This window comes from Ixodes scapularis, unplaced genomic scaffold, assembly GCF_016920785.2.
Source record: "Ixodes scapularis isolate PalLabHiFi unplaced genomic scaffold, ASM1692078v2 PGA_scaffold2__306_contigs__length_199485367, whole genome shotgun sequence".
Taxonomy (NCBI): domain Eukaryota; kingdom Metazoa; phylum Arthropoda; class Arachnida; order Ixodida; family Ixodidae; genus Ixodes; species Ixodes scapularis.
Window position 1 is genome coordinate 93,145,157 of NW_024609857.1, and position 16,240 is coordinate 93,161,396.

The following is a 16,240-nucleotide window of genomic DNA, read 5'->3' on the forward strand; positions in this document are numbered from 1 at the left end:
CACTGTGCAAGCTCCCACTTGAGTATTCTCTTAAAGGTGGAGAGCAAAATTATCTCATGGTCTAGAATCCTAACATTGCTATGCAAGGTTTCAAGCTGTACAGTATAACAGTGTTGTGTCTGAACCGTGGTGCACTTCTTGCCACCACAGCTCCACATCAAACCTTAATAACCAAAGTTTGGCTGCAGCTATGGTCTCTGGAAAAAAGCCTTTGTCTTCTGTCAGGTCCATGGTCTCTGACAAAAAAACAAACTGAGATTTCGTTAGAATATAATTGGGGTCAGCTGTACTAGCTCACTTGAAGCAGACGACAGCAGCCTCGTCAATGTGTGGCAGGGTCAGGAGAGTGTTGTCTGTGTGCCACCTGGCCTGGATGATCATCTGGAGCAGAATGATGCCCGAGAGAGCAGGACACAGCCAACCCTGGTTGCCCACAATGTCGATGATGGCCTGCACACCAAGACAGAGAGAGGTGAGCAACCAGAGGTTTGGCAACCAGAAGGATGGTATACACTTTTCACTTTCTGCTCTTTCCCTCTTCTTTCCCCCCCTCCCCCTTTTCCCTCAGTGCCCTCACAACAAGGAGAGAATGAAACGGAAAGAATTTTCTGAAATGCTGAGTCATTGACTGTGGAGCAAAAAAGGACAAACAACCTGAGCAAGCATGGTAAAATTATATCAGCTTGTTTGCATTCCGACCATTTTTTTAAAAAATTCTCTGCCTTGCAGAAGACAGTTTGTATGTTGGCCCAGAAGCAATTAAGTCTCGTTGTTAGACCTAGCTGGTTACAACAGACATTTGGATATAACATACCGATTTGTGGAGTTCGGTTGGTTTTCCTCTACATACCATTGACTCAACTTCATATCTGCATACAACATACTCCTCTTACAACAGACCGAAACCTAGGTCAAAATCAAGGTCAGTTATAACGAGCTTAGACCGTATATACAGTTGCCAAAAGGCACTCTTATATACCGTAAAATATTGAGCAAGTGCTCACTCCAAATGTGAAGATAATCGCGAAAATTGGGGAATGGGTGCTTTTTAGGTAATTAATTTTACCTAAAAATCTACTGTGCATATTTTTTCAGATGTTGCAAAGTTTTAGGATGGGCTCTTAGTATGGAATAGGCAGATTCTCAGTATTTTACGGTAGTTGTTTTGCCACATGGGACCTAGACCTCATCATTGATCATGCTTTCGGTAGCTGCCTGTTTTAGGACCTTAGTGCAATGTTTACGAACGCCTAGATGCCACTTCCTAATGCTTTGAGCAGTGTCATAATACTGATCTTCTACAGTTCCTCTTCAGACAGCCTAGCCCCCACTTTAACTAACAGGGTGAAAACAGTGCAAATTTTACGAAGGACAAGAAAGTGTGAAAGTGATATGGTGTGGTAGGAGTCTTTTTATCAGTTATTTTTTTTTTTGCTTTCCCTCTTTTGCGTTTATTTTTCTGGTTTGCTGGGAAATAAACCTACAGTTGACTATCAGCACTTTGTGCACTTCTTGTTTCTTGTCCGTCAAATTTGCGCTGTTCCCACCCTGTAGGATGATCAACCAACTCACCCAACTTTCTGCCCTGTTGATCACCCATTTTAGATTTACACTCTCACTATTAAAGAACACTACTTCAATTCCATATTAGCTGCTGTTATCTATAAAGATTCATAAATTCAAAGGCAAAGTCATCAAACGCTGCAAACAATAACCATGTGTCTCGTGGCACAAGTCTAGAGCCGTCACATTGGGGCAAGAAGCAGCAAACGAATGCTCGAATCTCTATACACACCTTTTTGTAGTTTAGCATTGAATGGGAAAGGTCGTGAGAGGCCACACAAGGATGTGCAAGGCTCCTGCAGGGCATGCTAAACAAGAAATAAACTGGGTATCATTTTATTACAGACAGCCCAATTACTCTTATAAAAACATGTACCTAACAACTAGTCTTTGACTGATTCTTCGGACTTTGCAGGGACTGAAAGAACCTCTGAATACAGTAGCCTGAAAAATCAGCAGATTAAAAAACATGCCTTTTTTATGTCTAAGCAGGCTTGAAAAAGCAAAGAGTGCCTTCCTTCAGGTTAAGCCTCTGCTTGCGTTTGGCCACTTTCTATTAGCTTTAGAGTCACTGCCCTCTTTTCTAGCGCTATGATGGAGTAGTTTCCACGCTTCTTCGCAACACTTTGCGGTGGCGGAAGAACAGGTGGGGCCATGACGTCCAAGCCAACATAGTCCAAAAACATGATTCACCGAGATGAGATGAGAGGCGGTGGTAGGACTTCGCAGTACTCAGGTAGCGCTGTCAAACCAAGCCAATCCATGTGCAGCCAAATCTAAAATGGCAGTTTCTCGGTAGCGTTTCCTGCTGATTGCTAGCAACAATTTTGTCACAAAAATCTAACTTCTGGACTTCAAGCTGTTCGAAACATTGGTCGTGAATATGCACCATTTCTTTTGGGTAGGTCAAGGTTCCTCTAAGTTCAAAATATAGAACAAGTTAAAATTATCGGCATCCAAAAAATCGGTCGGCGACTATACCAAGGTAGAAACGCTTAGCCTTTCCACTCTGGTGAAGAAGGAAGACCAGCGGAGCTGTACAATGGAAAGTAATGGCCGGCCGCAAGTCGGCAAGCCAGAGTAAATAGGCTCCTGCCATCTATGAGCGACGGCGGCAACCAGATATGTGGCTTGCCGCTGTCGCTCATAGATGGCGGTAGGTGACCAGAGTTCAGTGTCTTCACTTGTTTGTGGGGGACACGATCCTGGGGAAACTAGCCCTTAACAGCTCCGCTGTAAAAAAACAGTTTAGCTGCAACTAGATTATGAAGCTAGTCCTGGCTGGATTCAGCTGGGACCAGTTCTATAAATCAGCTCTAATACTGTATTTACTCACATAATGAACACACTTTTTTCCCAAAAAATTTACACCTATTTGTGGGGTGCGTTCGTTATGCGGGGTAAAACTTTTGCATTTACACACTTTGCGTGAATGTCATTTTAGGTGCCAATGTGACATGGCAGGGTACTGAGACACATCTCCACTGACAGAGGTGCACCCATGGCTCGTCGTGGGTGCACCACAGTAAGCATGCTCTATAAATTGCAAACCTTATTGTAGGGCGCTTTTGGTATGCCTTTGCCAAAGAAAAAGTGCCCTACAAAGCTCACTCAGCACAGAGAGCAACGCGACCATTCTTGGGCCCACCCCCTTTCACAATATCACTGTCCGAAAGCGGATCACAGAAGACGGCGTGCTTGTTGATATCAATGCATCCAATGGACGAAGCACGTCCAGGGCTGGGCAATTCCTCGACCCCAGCTTCGCTAGGCATGCGCGCTGCTTGGTTTCACGGTTGGTCATTTCCACAACCACGCAATTGCAGCAATTACGAGAGTGGCTTGGCTTGGCTTGACTTGGCCTGGCCGCTTGGCGGCAAAAGAAATTTGGCTTCAAGAGTCGCGGAGCCGAAAATAAAAAGTGCAATTATTCCACGAGAAAAATAAAAGTCCAAATATTGATGCCCATTGTTGGTAGTGTGTTCCTTATGCGAGTAAATACCGTAACTACCGACAGTTTAAAAAACGCAGGGCATGACTTACTACGTTCACTCATCTTGCCTCATTATCCGTTTTTTGTAGGGTTGTGCGAATAGTGGATTTTGCTTTCAAATTGAACTCGAAGCGGATAGCAATTTTGGCTGAATATTTTCTAATCGAATATTGAATAGTTGGTGTTCAAAAATCTTGGCTCAAAAGTGGCATGCAAGATAATTATTGCATATGCGTAATTATTAAGTGGACTGATTTGTAAGAATGAGACCATAATTAATTCATGTATGACTTATCTATTGGAATACAAACATTAAAAGCCTAAATGGAATTACATAGCTAAAAAATTATGGAAGAAAGAAATGAACCTGCATAATGAAATTACGCAGGTTATGAGAAATTTCTAAACATATTTACTTCTATCCTAAACTTGTTTTTTTAACTTTGTATCTGGACAAGGCGGTGCAGAGAAAAAAGTGCTGGCAACCAGGGCACCAAGATTGGCAAAGGTGGCGCCGGCGTCTCTGGAGCTTGTTGCTTGGTTTCTTTTGCCCGTTATTACAAAATTGATGAAATGACTACGATGAATATATTTGAAAGTTTCCACCATAATACTTGTACCGTTTTGCCGAACGTGTGGGTATATTTATGGTTTTAGAAATCGTTACCGATTCTTTTACAGTAAACAAACTCGCGACTCGAGGTGGCTAACACTTCGAAACCACGAATATTACAACTGCTCTCGAAGCGAATATCGAATAGCTTAATATTCAAAACTACTGTTAGAAAATTCAAATATTCGCGCACAACACTAGTTTTTTTTTTTTTTCGTTCATGTTGGCTGATGCTGCACTCATTGGCTGCGCAGAGATAAGTTGCTCGGAACCCGTCACACCCTGCATTTCTTAAATTGAAGGGACACTGAAATGAAAAATGAAATATACCTCTGACGTTCATAAATAAGACATGATTGACAATATCTGCTAAACATAATCACAGTGATGTGATTGGCCTAAGCCGTTTTGGAGCACCTTTCGGAGCAGCCAAAACAGTGTTTTGGAGCAGCAAAATTGGCTTTTGGAGCAGCCAAGAGTGTTATTGAGCAGCAAAGGTGGCTTTTGGAGCAGATAGTCCTAATAAAGAAAGAGAGAGAGAGAGAAGACTTGTGAAAGAGGAAATACTAGCGTGGTAGTTACAGCCAAGGGACGAACGGTTGTTGTTAGTTAGAGGGGGGGGAGGGGGGGGGAAGGATAACAGCTGATAGAAGAGAAAATTGTTGAAGAGAGGAAGTTTGGGTTTTGCCAAAGCCGACAAGCGGGGCGCGAGGAGCCACAAGAATAAAATTATTTGTTTTAAGTACTGGACAAACGAAGGACACTTTGCTCGCTGCAGTAAACAAACCTGGGAATCTTTCAACATGTATAACTGAAATGACAATGGCATAACACATTTTGCAATGCTTCAGTTAAATTGTACCCGGTATAGAGAAATAAGAACCAAACTGCAGATATTAAAATTTATATGAAAATGACCAGCTTTGTAGTAAATATCACAGCATTAGGTTGACTAGTTGTATAATATAACAAAATGGAAGCGGCCTCCAACTGATGAAACATGTAACTACAGCAGTGCAATGCTAAATTGTACACAAGACAAAGGTGCATTACGACTAGCTGGTGCTCTTCTTTTGGCTCTTCAAAACTTTCTGCAAGGCTGCTGCAAGCCTCGCTTTGCCTTCGGCTAGTAATGAATGTCAACTTTCAATCTCTGCAAAGAGACATTGAGACACCCCACAAATGTACAGTGCTGTAGGCGTTGCCGAGCGATTTTGAAAAACCACTTGCCACCGTTTTACTGTTTCCCGACGTGCCAGATTTTCGTCAAAAGTAAGCAAACGTAAAATAATGAATTGCAGGCGTTTCGGCTGGTGCATCTGCCGTGCAATCATATTCGCATACACATGAGAGCAACTTCGGCAGGCTTGCAGTTGCACGTGCTTCGTCGCGCGAGCGGAGATGACTGATCGATCGAAACCGAAACCATGCCTCTCCCCTCTGTCGCCAAATGGTTCCTAAAATTTATGCAAAATGTAACTGTCGAATACGACAAAAAAACAATCCAGCGGCACGTGCCTGCCAGGCCGGCAAACAAGGTACAAGGTAAACACGTGCGCATAAAACAGAACCTGAGAGCATCGATGCAAGACATTGCGAGCCAGTGTCAAAACGTTCTTGGAGCGCTTTGTGCAACGACTGAACTCGAGACAAACCAGTTGGCTGTGTGGGTTCAGCGTGCATACATTGCCTTCTTTGTTTTAGCTCGCTTTTCGTCATCAACTTTCTTTCGCGGAAGATTTTTCACATACCGGGGTCTCTCGAAAGGGCCTACCGATAGGCAACCTGCAATGCTGGTTGGTTCGGCGCTATCTAGCGACTGAAGTAAAAAAGTATTGGGTATCCCTAATAGTAGCTGCTGCATTGTTCAAACGTGAGCTTTTACTCTAGTGGCGCAGCTTAGCCTAGTGTCTGAAGCAAGAAATACCGGGATACTGGGTACCCTAAGAAGTCATGATCGCGTAATATGCCAGTACAGCGGAAACTACGGCCCTGGCAGGCCAATGGGAATGTGACTGCGTATCACCGGAGCGCGCCTCAACTCCGAAGACGTATCAGGCTTTTCGCTGAGTCATTCTCTAATATCTGTGCGTTGCGCTCGTATACGTCGTCGTCGCACATTTCGAAGCCGTCAGCATGCAATGTAGGGCTTATCGTTCACCCTTTGCCAAGTTACAACGAGACGGGGTATGACCGTGGGCTCTCAATCTGTCGGCGCCGCCTGCCTGTTGCCGGCTGGCCATAGAAACCTAGGTAATCAATACTTCGACACAGCAAACTGAGTTAAAGAGGGATTCCTGTAGTAGCGTATGATTTAAACAAGAACAGGAATGTTGATGAACATGCGGCAGTCCTCACATTTCAGTTTAGAAAGCGCCATATCTGCAGCGACGTGGGGACGGCAACACCCGACGTCGTTGTTTTTAGGAGCAAGTGCTTCAGCTCACAAAGTAACTCCCGCCGCTCAAAAACGTGGTTTCGTTTCATAGCATGACGGCATGGCTGGCCTGATACACAGCATGCTACCGTCGGAGCGTCCACACACGCCCGCGTCTGTCGTCAATAAATTTTAAAAAGACGCGAGACGAGATCCACGAGACGACGAGAGCACAGTTGACGAGAGCGCGAAACGAGAGACGGCCGCAAAAAACATCCAAGACCGGATGGACCACTGATAAAGGGTACTTTGTGTCGGGCGGCCACTTGCGCCACCTAGCTCACGCATGCTCAATCATGGTACTCAGTTTTGTTTCGGTTTCGAAAGGCGACCAAAATTGGTCCTGTGGCGCAGGCTTGGCGCAGATTACCCATATTTTGGCGAAATGTAGCAGGATGTAGCAGGGCTAGCCTCTTGGCGCAGTTTGGCACAATTGGCGCAGCAATCACATCACTGTAATTGCATTGCAAGCTTGCATATTGAACGGATGGCTATACTTTTCTTTCTAAATGGCCGATTCCGGCAAGTGCTCAAAAAGCAGCCATCGGAGAGCGCGATGTATCCTGCAAGATCCGGTGCATTAGTGAAGAAACTTTTCCCTTCGCTGGTAAGGCTATGAAGAGCCTGGCATGGTATCAGCTGCTTCGCCGCTTGGTGGCGGCGACACGTTACAACCTAGCCGTTGGAGATGCTCGAAGGCCGGTTGGGTGACACGAGCAGACACGAGCGAAGCGAGGTGAGTCACTTGAACCCAAAGACTACAACGACTTTCTCCTCTCGGTCTCAGCTCCTCTCCCCTTATTTCTGTCCCCAGCTGCAGGAGGTGAATGGGTGTGGGAGAGAAGGGAAGTTCGGTTTGGCCAAGTTTGACAAGCTATGCGCGCTTAAGGCAAGACACTGGTTCTAAAATCGACTTTTTTGTTTATTAATGGATTATAATGAAAATCAGTGTGCATATGTGTTTTGGCTTCCTCTTTTCAAATATTCAATTAGTTCTGCAATATCTCAATTACTTTTTGAGTTACGAAGAAAATAATGAAGCCTAATTAGGTCATTTCTTACGACTCATTAAGGAACTTTCTAATACAAATTTTTTTGCCTAAGTGATATGGATTTGTAGATAAAGACCTGTCATGCAAGATGATGCTATTTATATTTTTGTAAAGATAGATCACTGTATAGAACTAGTCTAATTAGGTCAAGTACACTATTTAGAAAGCCTAACGAGGTCACATTATCACTAGTAATAAAATTTCGGGCCCATACTGTCATACAAAAATAGCATCACCCTGCAGTTCACTTCTTTCTGAATTCAACGGTATAAAGTTTATAGAAATCCTTGAAGAATAATCTCATGAAAACAACCGTAAGGCTAGGCATGTAGACGAAAAATGCGAAGCTGAGAAAATTGCAGTTGAAGTTTTGACACTCATTGCATAAAATTGAGTAAGGGATCCCAGGCAATAATGTTCAGCAAAATGAAGCATAGTTCTATCTGAACAAATTGAGATGAAAAATTCTGCAATTCGTTCACAAGAACCTTTAAAAAATAATATAAAACTGAGAAATAATGTCTGCAATGTAAAATAAAGTTATAAAAGAATGAGTAGACTCTATAAGGGACAACGGGAGGAGGCACCAAGGGTTGCACGTTCCGAAAGCAGATTTTGTTTGGCCCTGAAAAGGGCCTTTGTTCGTGTAGCACTTGAAAGGGGAGCCCCTCACAGCTGTCCAGGACTGTAGTCCCCAGCTGTTCCAGTTTGGTGTTGCCTGGAGAACCTCTGTTTTGCATTGCTGCTGCTCTGGTGGGCAGCGCTGGCCTTACGCAAACACAGATTGTCCTTCTCGATGCTTTGAGAGCTTTCATGTCCACTACAATGAACTGTGTCCCAGCGTCGCGCGTCTGGCCTCCTGTGGTGATGCCGAGAAGGTTGGATTTGCGCTGGGTCGCCAACTTTTCCGATAGCGCACGCTTGCATTCGTCCGATCGTGCGACTCGTTGCGCCTGCTCGGCCGTGTAGTATGCGGTGTCGACACGAACTGCGCTCGCAAAGCTCGACAAACTGCCGCTGCTGCATGGAGTCGCGATGTCTCCAGCTGATGTTTCCGGAAGATCCAAGGCATCCGGCGGTGCCGATCGCGGTGGCGTCAATCGCGGTGGCGCACTTGCAGCAGACAGCCTCGGCTTCTTGTTCCACGGTCGCTTCCTCTTCCTTCCGAACGCTTGCCGCGTGCTCGATTTCAACCGAGCGTCGTGCGGCATTTCGAGAACTCGAAGCGAAACAAAACACGCGCGACTTCGTAGGAAAACGAACCAACAATATTCAACGCAAGCGCGCAAACGGGAACTAAAACGTGCGCTCGACCACGGAGGAAACAAAGCAGACAGGCCTAAGGAGACGAGCGGAGACGGGCCCAGGAGCAGACGACGCACCTCTCGCCAGCCCGGGAACGGAAAGGAGGAAAGGAGAAAAAGAGCGGAGGGGCGCGTTTAGGCCAATAGCAGGGGCGCTAGGCGCCGCGCGTGCTCTGACGTATAGGCACCTTGCTAGCCGGCCAATGAGCGGTCGCAATTGGGGCCTTCGAAACCCGCGGAATGCGGACGTTCCCCGATGTTGTCGCGATAACGAATGGAATGGGGACGTGGGGAAAATAAGCGGCTTTCCAACAAGACCAAGATGGCCGCAATCCGAAGAGCGATCGCGAAACGCGCGGGGCGCGAAGTTCCACTTGTTTTCATTGAACTCGCTGTGTTAGGGCTCTGCGGGGACATCGTAAACATCATTTTTTCCATGCTTAGACATTGAATTCGACACTGAAACTTTGCAAGCAGGTACCTTAGACTACAATTAATCCAAATAGGTGAATTTTGAAAAACGTGAAATTTCGCGTTTTTTTACCATTTTAAGACCCGCGTCTTTCCTTAAAGGGACCATGAAATGATTTTAAAATCGAGTTTCATCCGCCGCACGTCGTAAAAGGTGTGAAAAGAAACACAAAAACACAAAAATAGGGAGCAGAAAAAAATTATTTGCTATAGAACTTTTAAAAGAAAACTGGACTCTTTTGCACATTCCTTCCTTCGCCTGTTCACTACGATGCATCCGCGGAAATGGAGCACGTCAGCCAAATCCAGGTCGCCTATTGGGTAAGAGCCTACCTCACCAGCACCGCGATCGTAAACAATAAATAGCCGGCGAATGTTTCCTAAAAGTTTCGTTAAATAATATTCAGATCCACATTTTGTAGCATAATTAGAGATGTGTGGCGAAAATTGCCAAATTTGATAATGCTGAGAGCCAAGCGCCATCTATCGTGTGGTAAACGAAGCAACTACTGCGCGTCTGCAGTAGGGCAGGGCCGACAGTTACTTGGGTGACGGCGACCGACGAACATTTATTTTCTTTGTTTTCCTTCCTCTCAAAACTCTGACTGACTGAACGTTTATTTTTCTATGTGTCCTTCCCGCGCGTGCCGACTTCAAGCAGCAAGAAAACAGTACTTAAAACAGACCACGACGAACAAGAACGCTGGGTCCACCGACTCCGACGAAGCGAGCTACTCAGAATATAGGCCTAGCAGGCATTCCGACTCGGCGCTGCGTTGCTTCGTCGCAAGACCGTCTGCCTACGACCGGCTGGCGTGCTAAATGGAATATGCCCGCGCGACCCTTGTGGACCCTTCCCGTATTATAGTTTGATCACTGACCTCAATTCTAGATTAAGAGGTGTGGTCAATCTCTTCCCCTTGTTTTCCGAGGCATTGTTGTTGAACACTCGTCGAAAAGGGACTCTCGTCGATTCTATCTTCTTGTTTCGTGTGATATAGAGCTGAAATAAACGCCGTATGGATTACCTTCGTAACACGGTATGTACACTTTATTGGTATGCCATTTTTATTCTGACAGACTGCACGTCACTGTCGAGCTATAACAGTTCGTGGGAGGTATACGTACAACCCCGATCCAACCTTTCTTTGCCGAGTGTCGCGTCAGTATCGAGTTGCAATCGTAAAAGAACGGTCCCGAAGCGCTTACAAACAGCGCGAATACAGCACTTCCATCAAGCGCGCGCGTCCGCTCCGAGTGTAAACAGGTATTTACGTGGCTCTTGCTGACACTCGTAGTTCAAACGTATCTTTTTTAACGTCGGCTCGCTCCTGCATCTCCGAGGCCGCGAAAAACGCCATCTACGTCGCTTTGCAAACGACTGACACGGGCCGGCCCTTTTGCCAACAATGACAGGGTGGTTGACTTCTGGAGTCTTCACCGGAAGACTCGCTGCACTTCCCAACAGGCATACCGGCGTATGGGACTAGTCCCATGCTGTCGCTGTAGCGCAACATATCTCATTGAATTTCGCTCAGCTGCGATGCGGCGATGAGAGGCGCCGATTCAGGAAATACGTCGGTGACATCAGCGCAGTAAAACCTACCGGCGCACCCCAACTCGTTGCCGCTAACACTCCCATTCCCCTACTGCCGAGAGAACTTCTGGTTCCGGAAACGGCCTACGTCACGGCTTGTTTTGCGGTCAGTTGGAGAGAATGAAAAAGCCGATATTTCAATAATTTTTTGTGTAGAAGTTAATAAACCGAGACGAAAACGGATGCCTGTTCGGCATTCAGTGAACATTGACGGTTTAATGTAAAAGTTATCTGGAAAAAGTAAAAAGGTCATTTCATGGTCCCTTCAAAGCTTTGTGTTTCACCTTCGTAGAGCGGCGCTACTTTTTGGGAACACGCACCAGGTGCAATTTGGTAATCGTTACATTCGTTTTAAACAAAAACTTGGCGTCTTTGCGGTGTTGCCACAACATAGTTGACATTTAGACACCAAAAAAGGTGCTAGAATTTTGTTGTAGTAACCCTTTAAAGGGACCATGAAATGACCTTTTTACTTTTTCTGAATGTCGTCTCGGTTTATTAACTTCTACACAAAAAATTATTGAAATATTGACTTTTTCATTCTCTCCAACTGACCGCAAAACAAGCCGTGACGTAGGCCGTTTCCGGAACCGGAAGTTCTCTCGGCAGTAGGAGAATGGGAGTGTTAGCGGCAACGAGTTGGGGTGCGCCGGTAGGTTTTACTGCGCTGATGTCACCGACGTATTTCCTGAATCGGCGCCTCTCATCGCCGCATCGCAGCTGAGCGAAATTCAATGAGATATGTTGCGCTACAGCGACAGCATGGGACTAGTCCCATACGCCGGTATGCCTGTTGGGAAGTGCAGCGAGTCTTCCGGTGAAGACTCCAGAAGTCAACCACCCTGTCATTGTTGGCAGAAGGGCCGGCCCGTGTCAGTCGTTTGCAAAGCGACGTAGATGGCGTTTTTCGCGGCCTCGGAGATGCAGGAGCGAGCCGACGTTAAAAAAGATATGTTTGAACTACGAGTGTCAGCAAGAGCCACGTAAATACCTGTTTACACTCGGAGCGGACGCGCGCGCTTGATGGAAGTGCTGTATTCGCGCTGTTTGTAAGCGCTTCGGGACCGTTCTTTTACGATTGCAACTCGATACTGACGCGACACTCGGCAAAGAAAGGTTGGACCGGGGTTGTACGTATACCTCCCACGAACTGTTATAGCTCGACAGTGACGTGCAGTCTGTCAGAATAAAAATGGCATACCAATAACAAAGTGTACATACCGTGTTACGAAGGTAATCCATACGGCGTTTATTTCAGCTCTATATCACACGAAACAAGATAGAATCGACGAGAGTCCCTTTTCGACGAGTGTTCGTCAACACTGCCTCGGAAAACAAGGGGAAGAGATTGACCTCACCTCTTAATCTAGAATTGAGGTCAGTGATCAAACTATAATACGGGAAGGGTCCACAAGGATCGCGCGGGCATATTCCATTTAGCACGCCAGCCGGTCGTAGGCAGACGGTCTTGCGACGAAGCAACGCAGCGCCGAGTCGGAATGCCTGCTAGGCCTATATTCTGAGCAGCTCGCTTCGTCGGAGTCGGAGGATCCAGCGTTCTTGTTCGTCGTGGTCTGTTTTAAGTACTGTTTTCTTGCTGCTTGAAGTCGGCGCGCGCGGAAGAACACGTAGAAAAATAAACGTTCAGTCAGTCAAAGTTTTGAGAGGAAGGAAAACAAAAATAAATGTTCGTCGGTCGCCGTCACCCAAGTAACTGTCGGCCCTGCCCTACTGCGCACGCGCAGTAGTTGCTTCGTTTACCACACGATAGATGGCGCTTGGCTCTCAGCATTATCAAATTTGGCAATTTTCGCCACACATCTCTAATTAATAATTATGCTACAAAATGTGGATCTGAATATTATTTAACAAAACTTTTAGGAAACATTCGCCGGCTATTTATTGTTTACGATCGCGGTGCTGGTGAGGTAGGCTCTTACCCAATAGGCGACCTGGATTTGGCTGACGTGCTCCATTTCCGCGGATGCATCGTAGTGAACAGGCGAAGGAAGGAAGGCGCAAAAGAGTCCAGTTTTCTTTTAAAAGTTCTATAGCAAATAATTTTTTTTGGCTCCCTATTTTTGTGTTTTTGTGTTTCTTTTCACACCTTTTACGACGTGTGGTGGATAAAACTCGATTTTAAAATCATTTCATGGTCCCTTTAAGCTGTCAATGACCATAGCGGTACTAATTTTCACTTGGATAAGAATTTATTTTTGTGAATGGGTCTAAAGATAGAGGTTTGGGTACACTCAACATATGAGGGGCCAGTCAATGCAGAGACCTGCTGAAATACTGTGGAATGCAGACTGTACCTGCAGCAGCCTGATGGCCTGATCTAGCACCGACTTGGTGTCAGTCTTGTAGTCTGAACAAGGCAACTGGAGCCTTGAGAAGTGGGCTTGGAACAGCAGGTGGGCCTTGGTGTAGGGGCTGTTAAAGGTGCTGCTGTCCACTGCCACAGGACAGCTCTTGGCCAGGTCCCTACACAAAAAAAAAAAATGCACCCATGGAACGGTGTCAACAACGGGCACTGAAATGTTGTTGATAAAGGGCTTGATGGTGCAAGGCCCTTTATTTTATTTAATTTTCCCTCAAGGCCAGAGGCATAACAGAGGGGGAGAGCAATTTCCATTTCAATGCGCCAAGCTTGCGCACTGAAATGGAGGCAGTACTTCTACAGGGTGTCTGACACATCACGAAATTCACGGACCACTCCGTGTACTTCGTGATCATTGTAAACGAGTGTAAGTAGAGAAGGTAAGCGGGCGAGGTGGTTGGAAAATGTTTTCCACAGCACCAAACAAAATATCCTGAACCACCGGTCGGTCACTGTGCAATGGCAACTGGCTTTCGTCGTAGATCCTGCACCGCTTTGATGGTCCACAAAGCCCGCAAGCAAGAGCCTACATATACTCCATTCACCCTTAAGTTGAGACTGCGCTGGGAGCTGCTTGCTTCCCGGATCAATCAGCTGTCTCCCTCTTATCACCTGACCCAACTCGGCGTATAAGTATGGGCGGGCGCATGATAACGTGGCAAAAGAGGGGCGTATGACTGGCCCAATGAGGTTGTAGCTTCCACCACCACAGTCTCAGCTTAGGGGAGAATGGAGTATAGTACGGGTAGTCCGCTTTGCTCCTACCAAGCGCACACTAAGAAAATCCCCGCTCAAAAGAGCAGTTGCCCGTGCAATCAGCAACTGCTTACTCCATGCTGCATTCTCTATAGAGGATGTATCCCAGACTCATACATGAAAGTGCTAGAGCTAACCCTATCAACGCTTAGCATTTGGAAAAAAAAAAAAGAGTGCTCACCCGTTGATGAGGTCCTCGTTGTGCCTGACGGGCAGCTCGGCGTACTCCTTCACCTGGGTGAGCGCCCTCAGGATCTTCTCCACCGAGGAGTCCACCTGAAGGGTCTCGTACAGTAGCCGGATGCTCTCGTGGCTCATGTAGTAGAAGGAGGCTATCTTGCCCAGGGCCGTCGAGATCAGGGTGCGGTCGTCCTGGGAAGCCACAAGGGAACGTCGCCAGGGGAGCCGAGAGGCAGGACAAGTACAAACAACCGTGTAGTAAGAACTGCTGACTGGTTGTAGGATGAACAAGACCAGCAACGACGTTTATGTACAGATATTCGCATTACAACTGTCCGCCATTATTCGTTCACGGCTAGGCTTCTATCATCCTTCTCTTGCGCATCTCTTTGCCGGGGCTTCACGCTTCTGCTTTTTCTTTGTCGGGATAATGATCTCTTATATAACGAAGTTTCAGCATACCTTATACTAAGTAAAGCTAATTTGACGTCACTTGTGGGATTAAATTCCTTTATATTTGCAATTTTTGTGCAAGTATTTCTACATATTGTCGGGGCTAAGTAAGTGGGATAAAAACTTTCAGTCTTCCCACTCTGGTGAAGAAGGAAGACCAGCGAAGCTGTACTATGGTGGGAATGAAGTAATGGCCGGCCGCAAGTCGGCAAGCTAGAGTAAAAAGGCCTGGAGAGGTTGCCGCCATCTATGAGCGAGAGCGGCAACAAGACAACCGGCAAGCCAGTTGTCTGGTTACCACAATCGCTCATAGATGGCGGTAGCTGTACAGAGTTTAGTGTCATCATTTGTTTGCTGACGGACACAATACTGGGGAAACTAGCCCTTAACAGCTCCGCTGTAGAAGATTGCTACATGCAGCTGTCTTTTTGCTTTTTCCTGCAGGTTCACACTATCGTCACAAGTTTACGACATCTTGCTGCCTGGCACCTCATGTTTAGAAAGTCAATCAAGAAAGCACTAAAATTAAGCCGCGCTCCATGGGTTTCACGAAATTTTTGCTCACTTTTGAGTTGACTCATTGCAGTTCTACTGCTTGTCAAAACTCCGAAAAGCTGCATTTCACTTCATCACAATAGAAGTTACGAGCGCACTTTGCAACATGCCTAAAAGCGCGCTTTCCTTCAGAAAGCTCGCGCGCTGTGGGAGAGCGTAAGCCAAACAAGGAGCCTCAGATGTGCATGAAGTGTGCGCACTACCTTGGCATGATTGGAGAGCACGTTGTGAATATGGTACATAGGTACAGTATGCACTTTCAACAAACTGCAAACAATAAAAAAATTAAAAAATGATATATGATTAAAGGAAGCTCAACATTTAATGCTCCAGGCGGTAATAGATGAAACGGGAAGCAACTTCGCACAAGTTCTTTCTGCGTCCGCCAGCGGTCATAAGCATGTCTGGCAATCTAGGCAAGTGTTGGACATGGGCCGATCACTGCAAATGCGTTATCGTGTACCTTAATTTTTTAGAAAGACAGAGACCTGATTCCCTCTTGTTTTCTTTCCCCCTTTCGGATGGTGCTGTAACGCGACCGAAAAGTGTGCAGAGTCTTGATATTTGAAACATGCTCCAGTGACTCTCGCTAGCTTTGCAAAGCATCAAGCATCTAATCGAAAAGCATGCAGAATGTCAAAATCCGAAATATGCTTGCAAGAGATACAACGAGAGTCACTCTTGCTGACTTTGAGAGGCACGTGATTAAAGCGTGCACCGTCTTGGCAATGAGCGCCTTCCTTCAACAATAAAGCTAAACAACAACAACTTCTGTGCGTCCCCCACCTTGCGCCGTCTGCTCGAGCTCGGCGTCTTGAAACAAAATAATGTTTCAGACGGTGTTTTGTTCATCCTTCTTTTTAATGCGAAAGCATTAACTGCCTCA

General features: G+C 46.1%; 1 protein-coding gene across 1 annotated transcript in view; it reads right to left on the reverse strand.

Annotated features, from left to right (window-relative positions):
- Window positions 1–16,240, reverse strand: part of LOC8041161 (activating signal cointegrator 1 complex subunit 3) — a 124,707-nt gene that overhangs the window by 15,937 nt on the left and 92,530 nt on the right. Inside the window, exons 32-34 of the mRNA XM_040220363.3 lie at window positions 14,348–14,538; window positions 13,346–13,514; window positions 299–450 (exon numbers count right to left, since the gene is read on the reverse strand). Coding sequence (XP_040076297.2) covers window positions 299–450; window positions 13,346–13,514; window positions 14,348–14,538 — 512 coding nt within the window. The remainder of the gene's footprint in view (window positions 1–298; window positions 451–13,345; window positions 13,515–14,347; window positions 14,539–16,240) is intronic.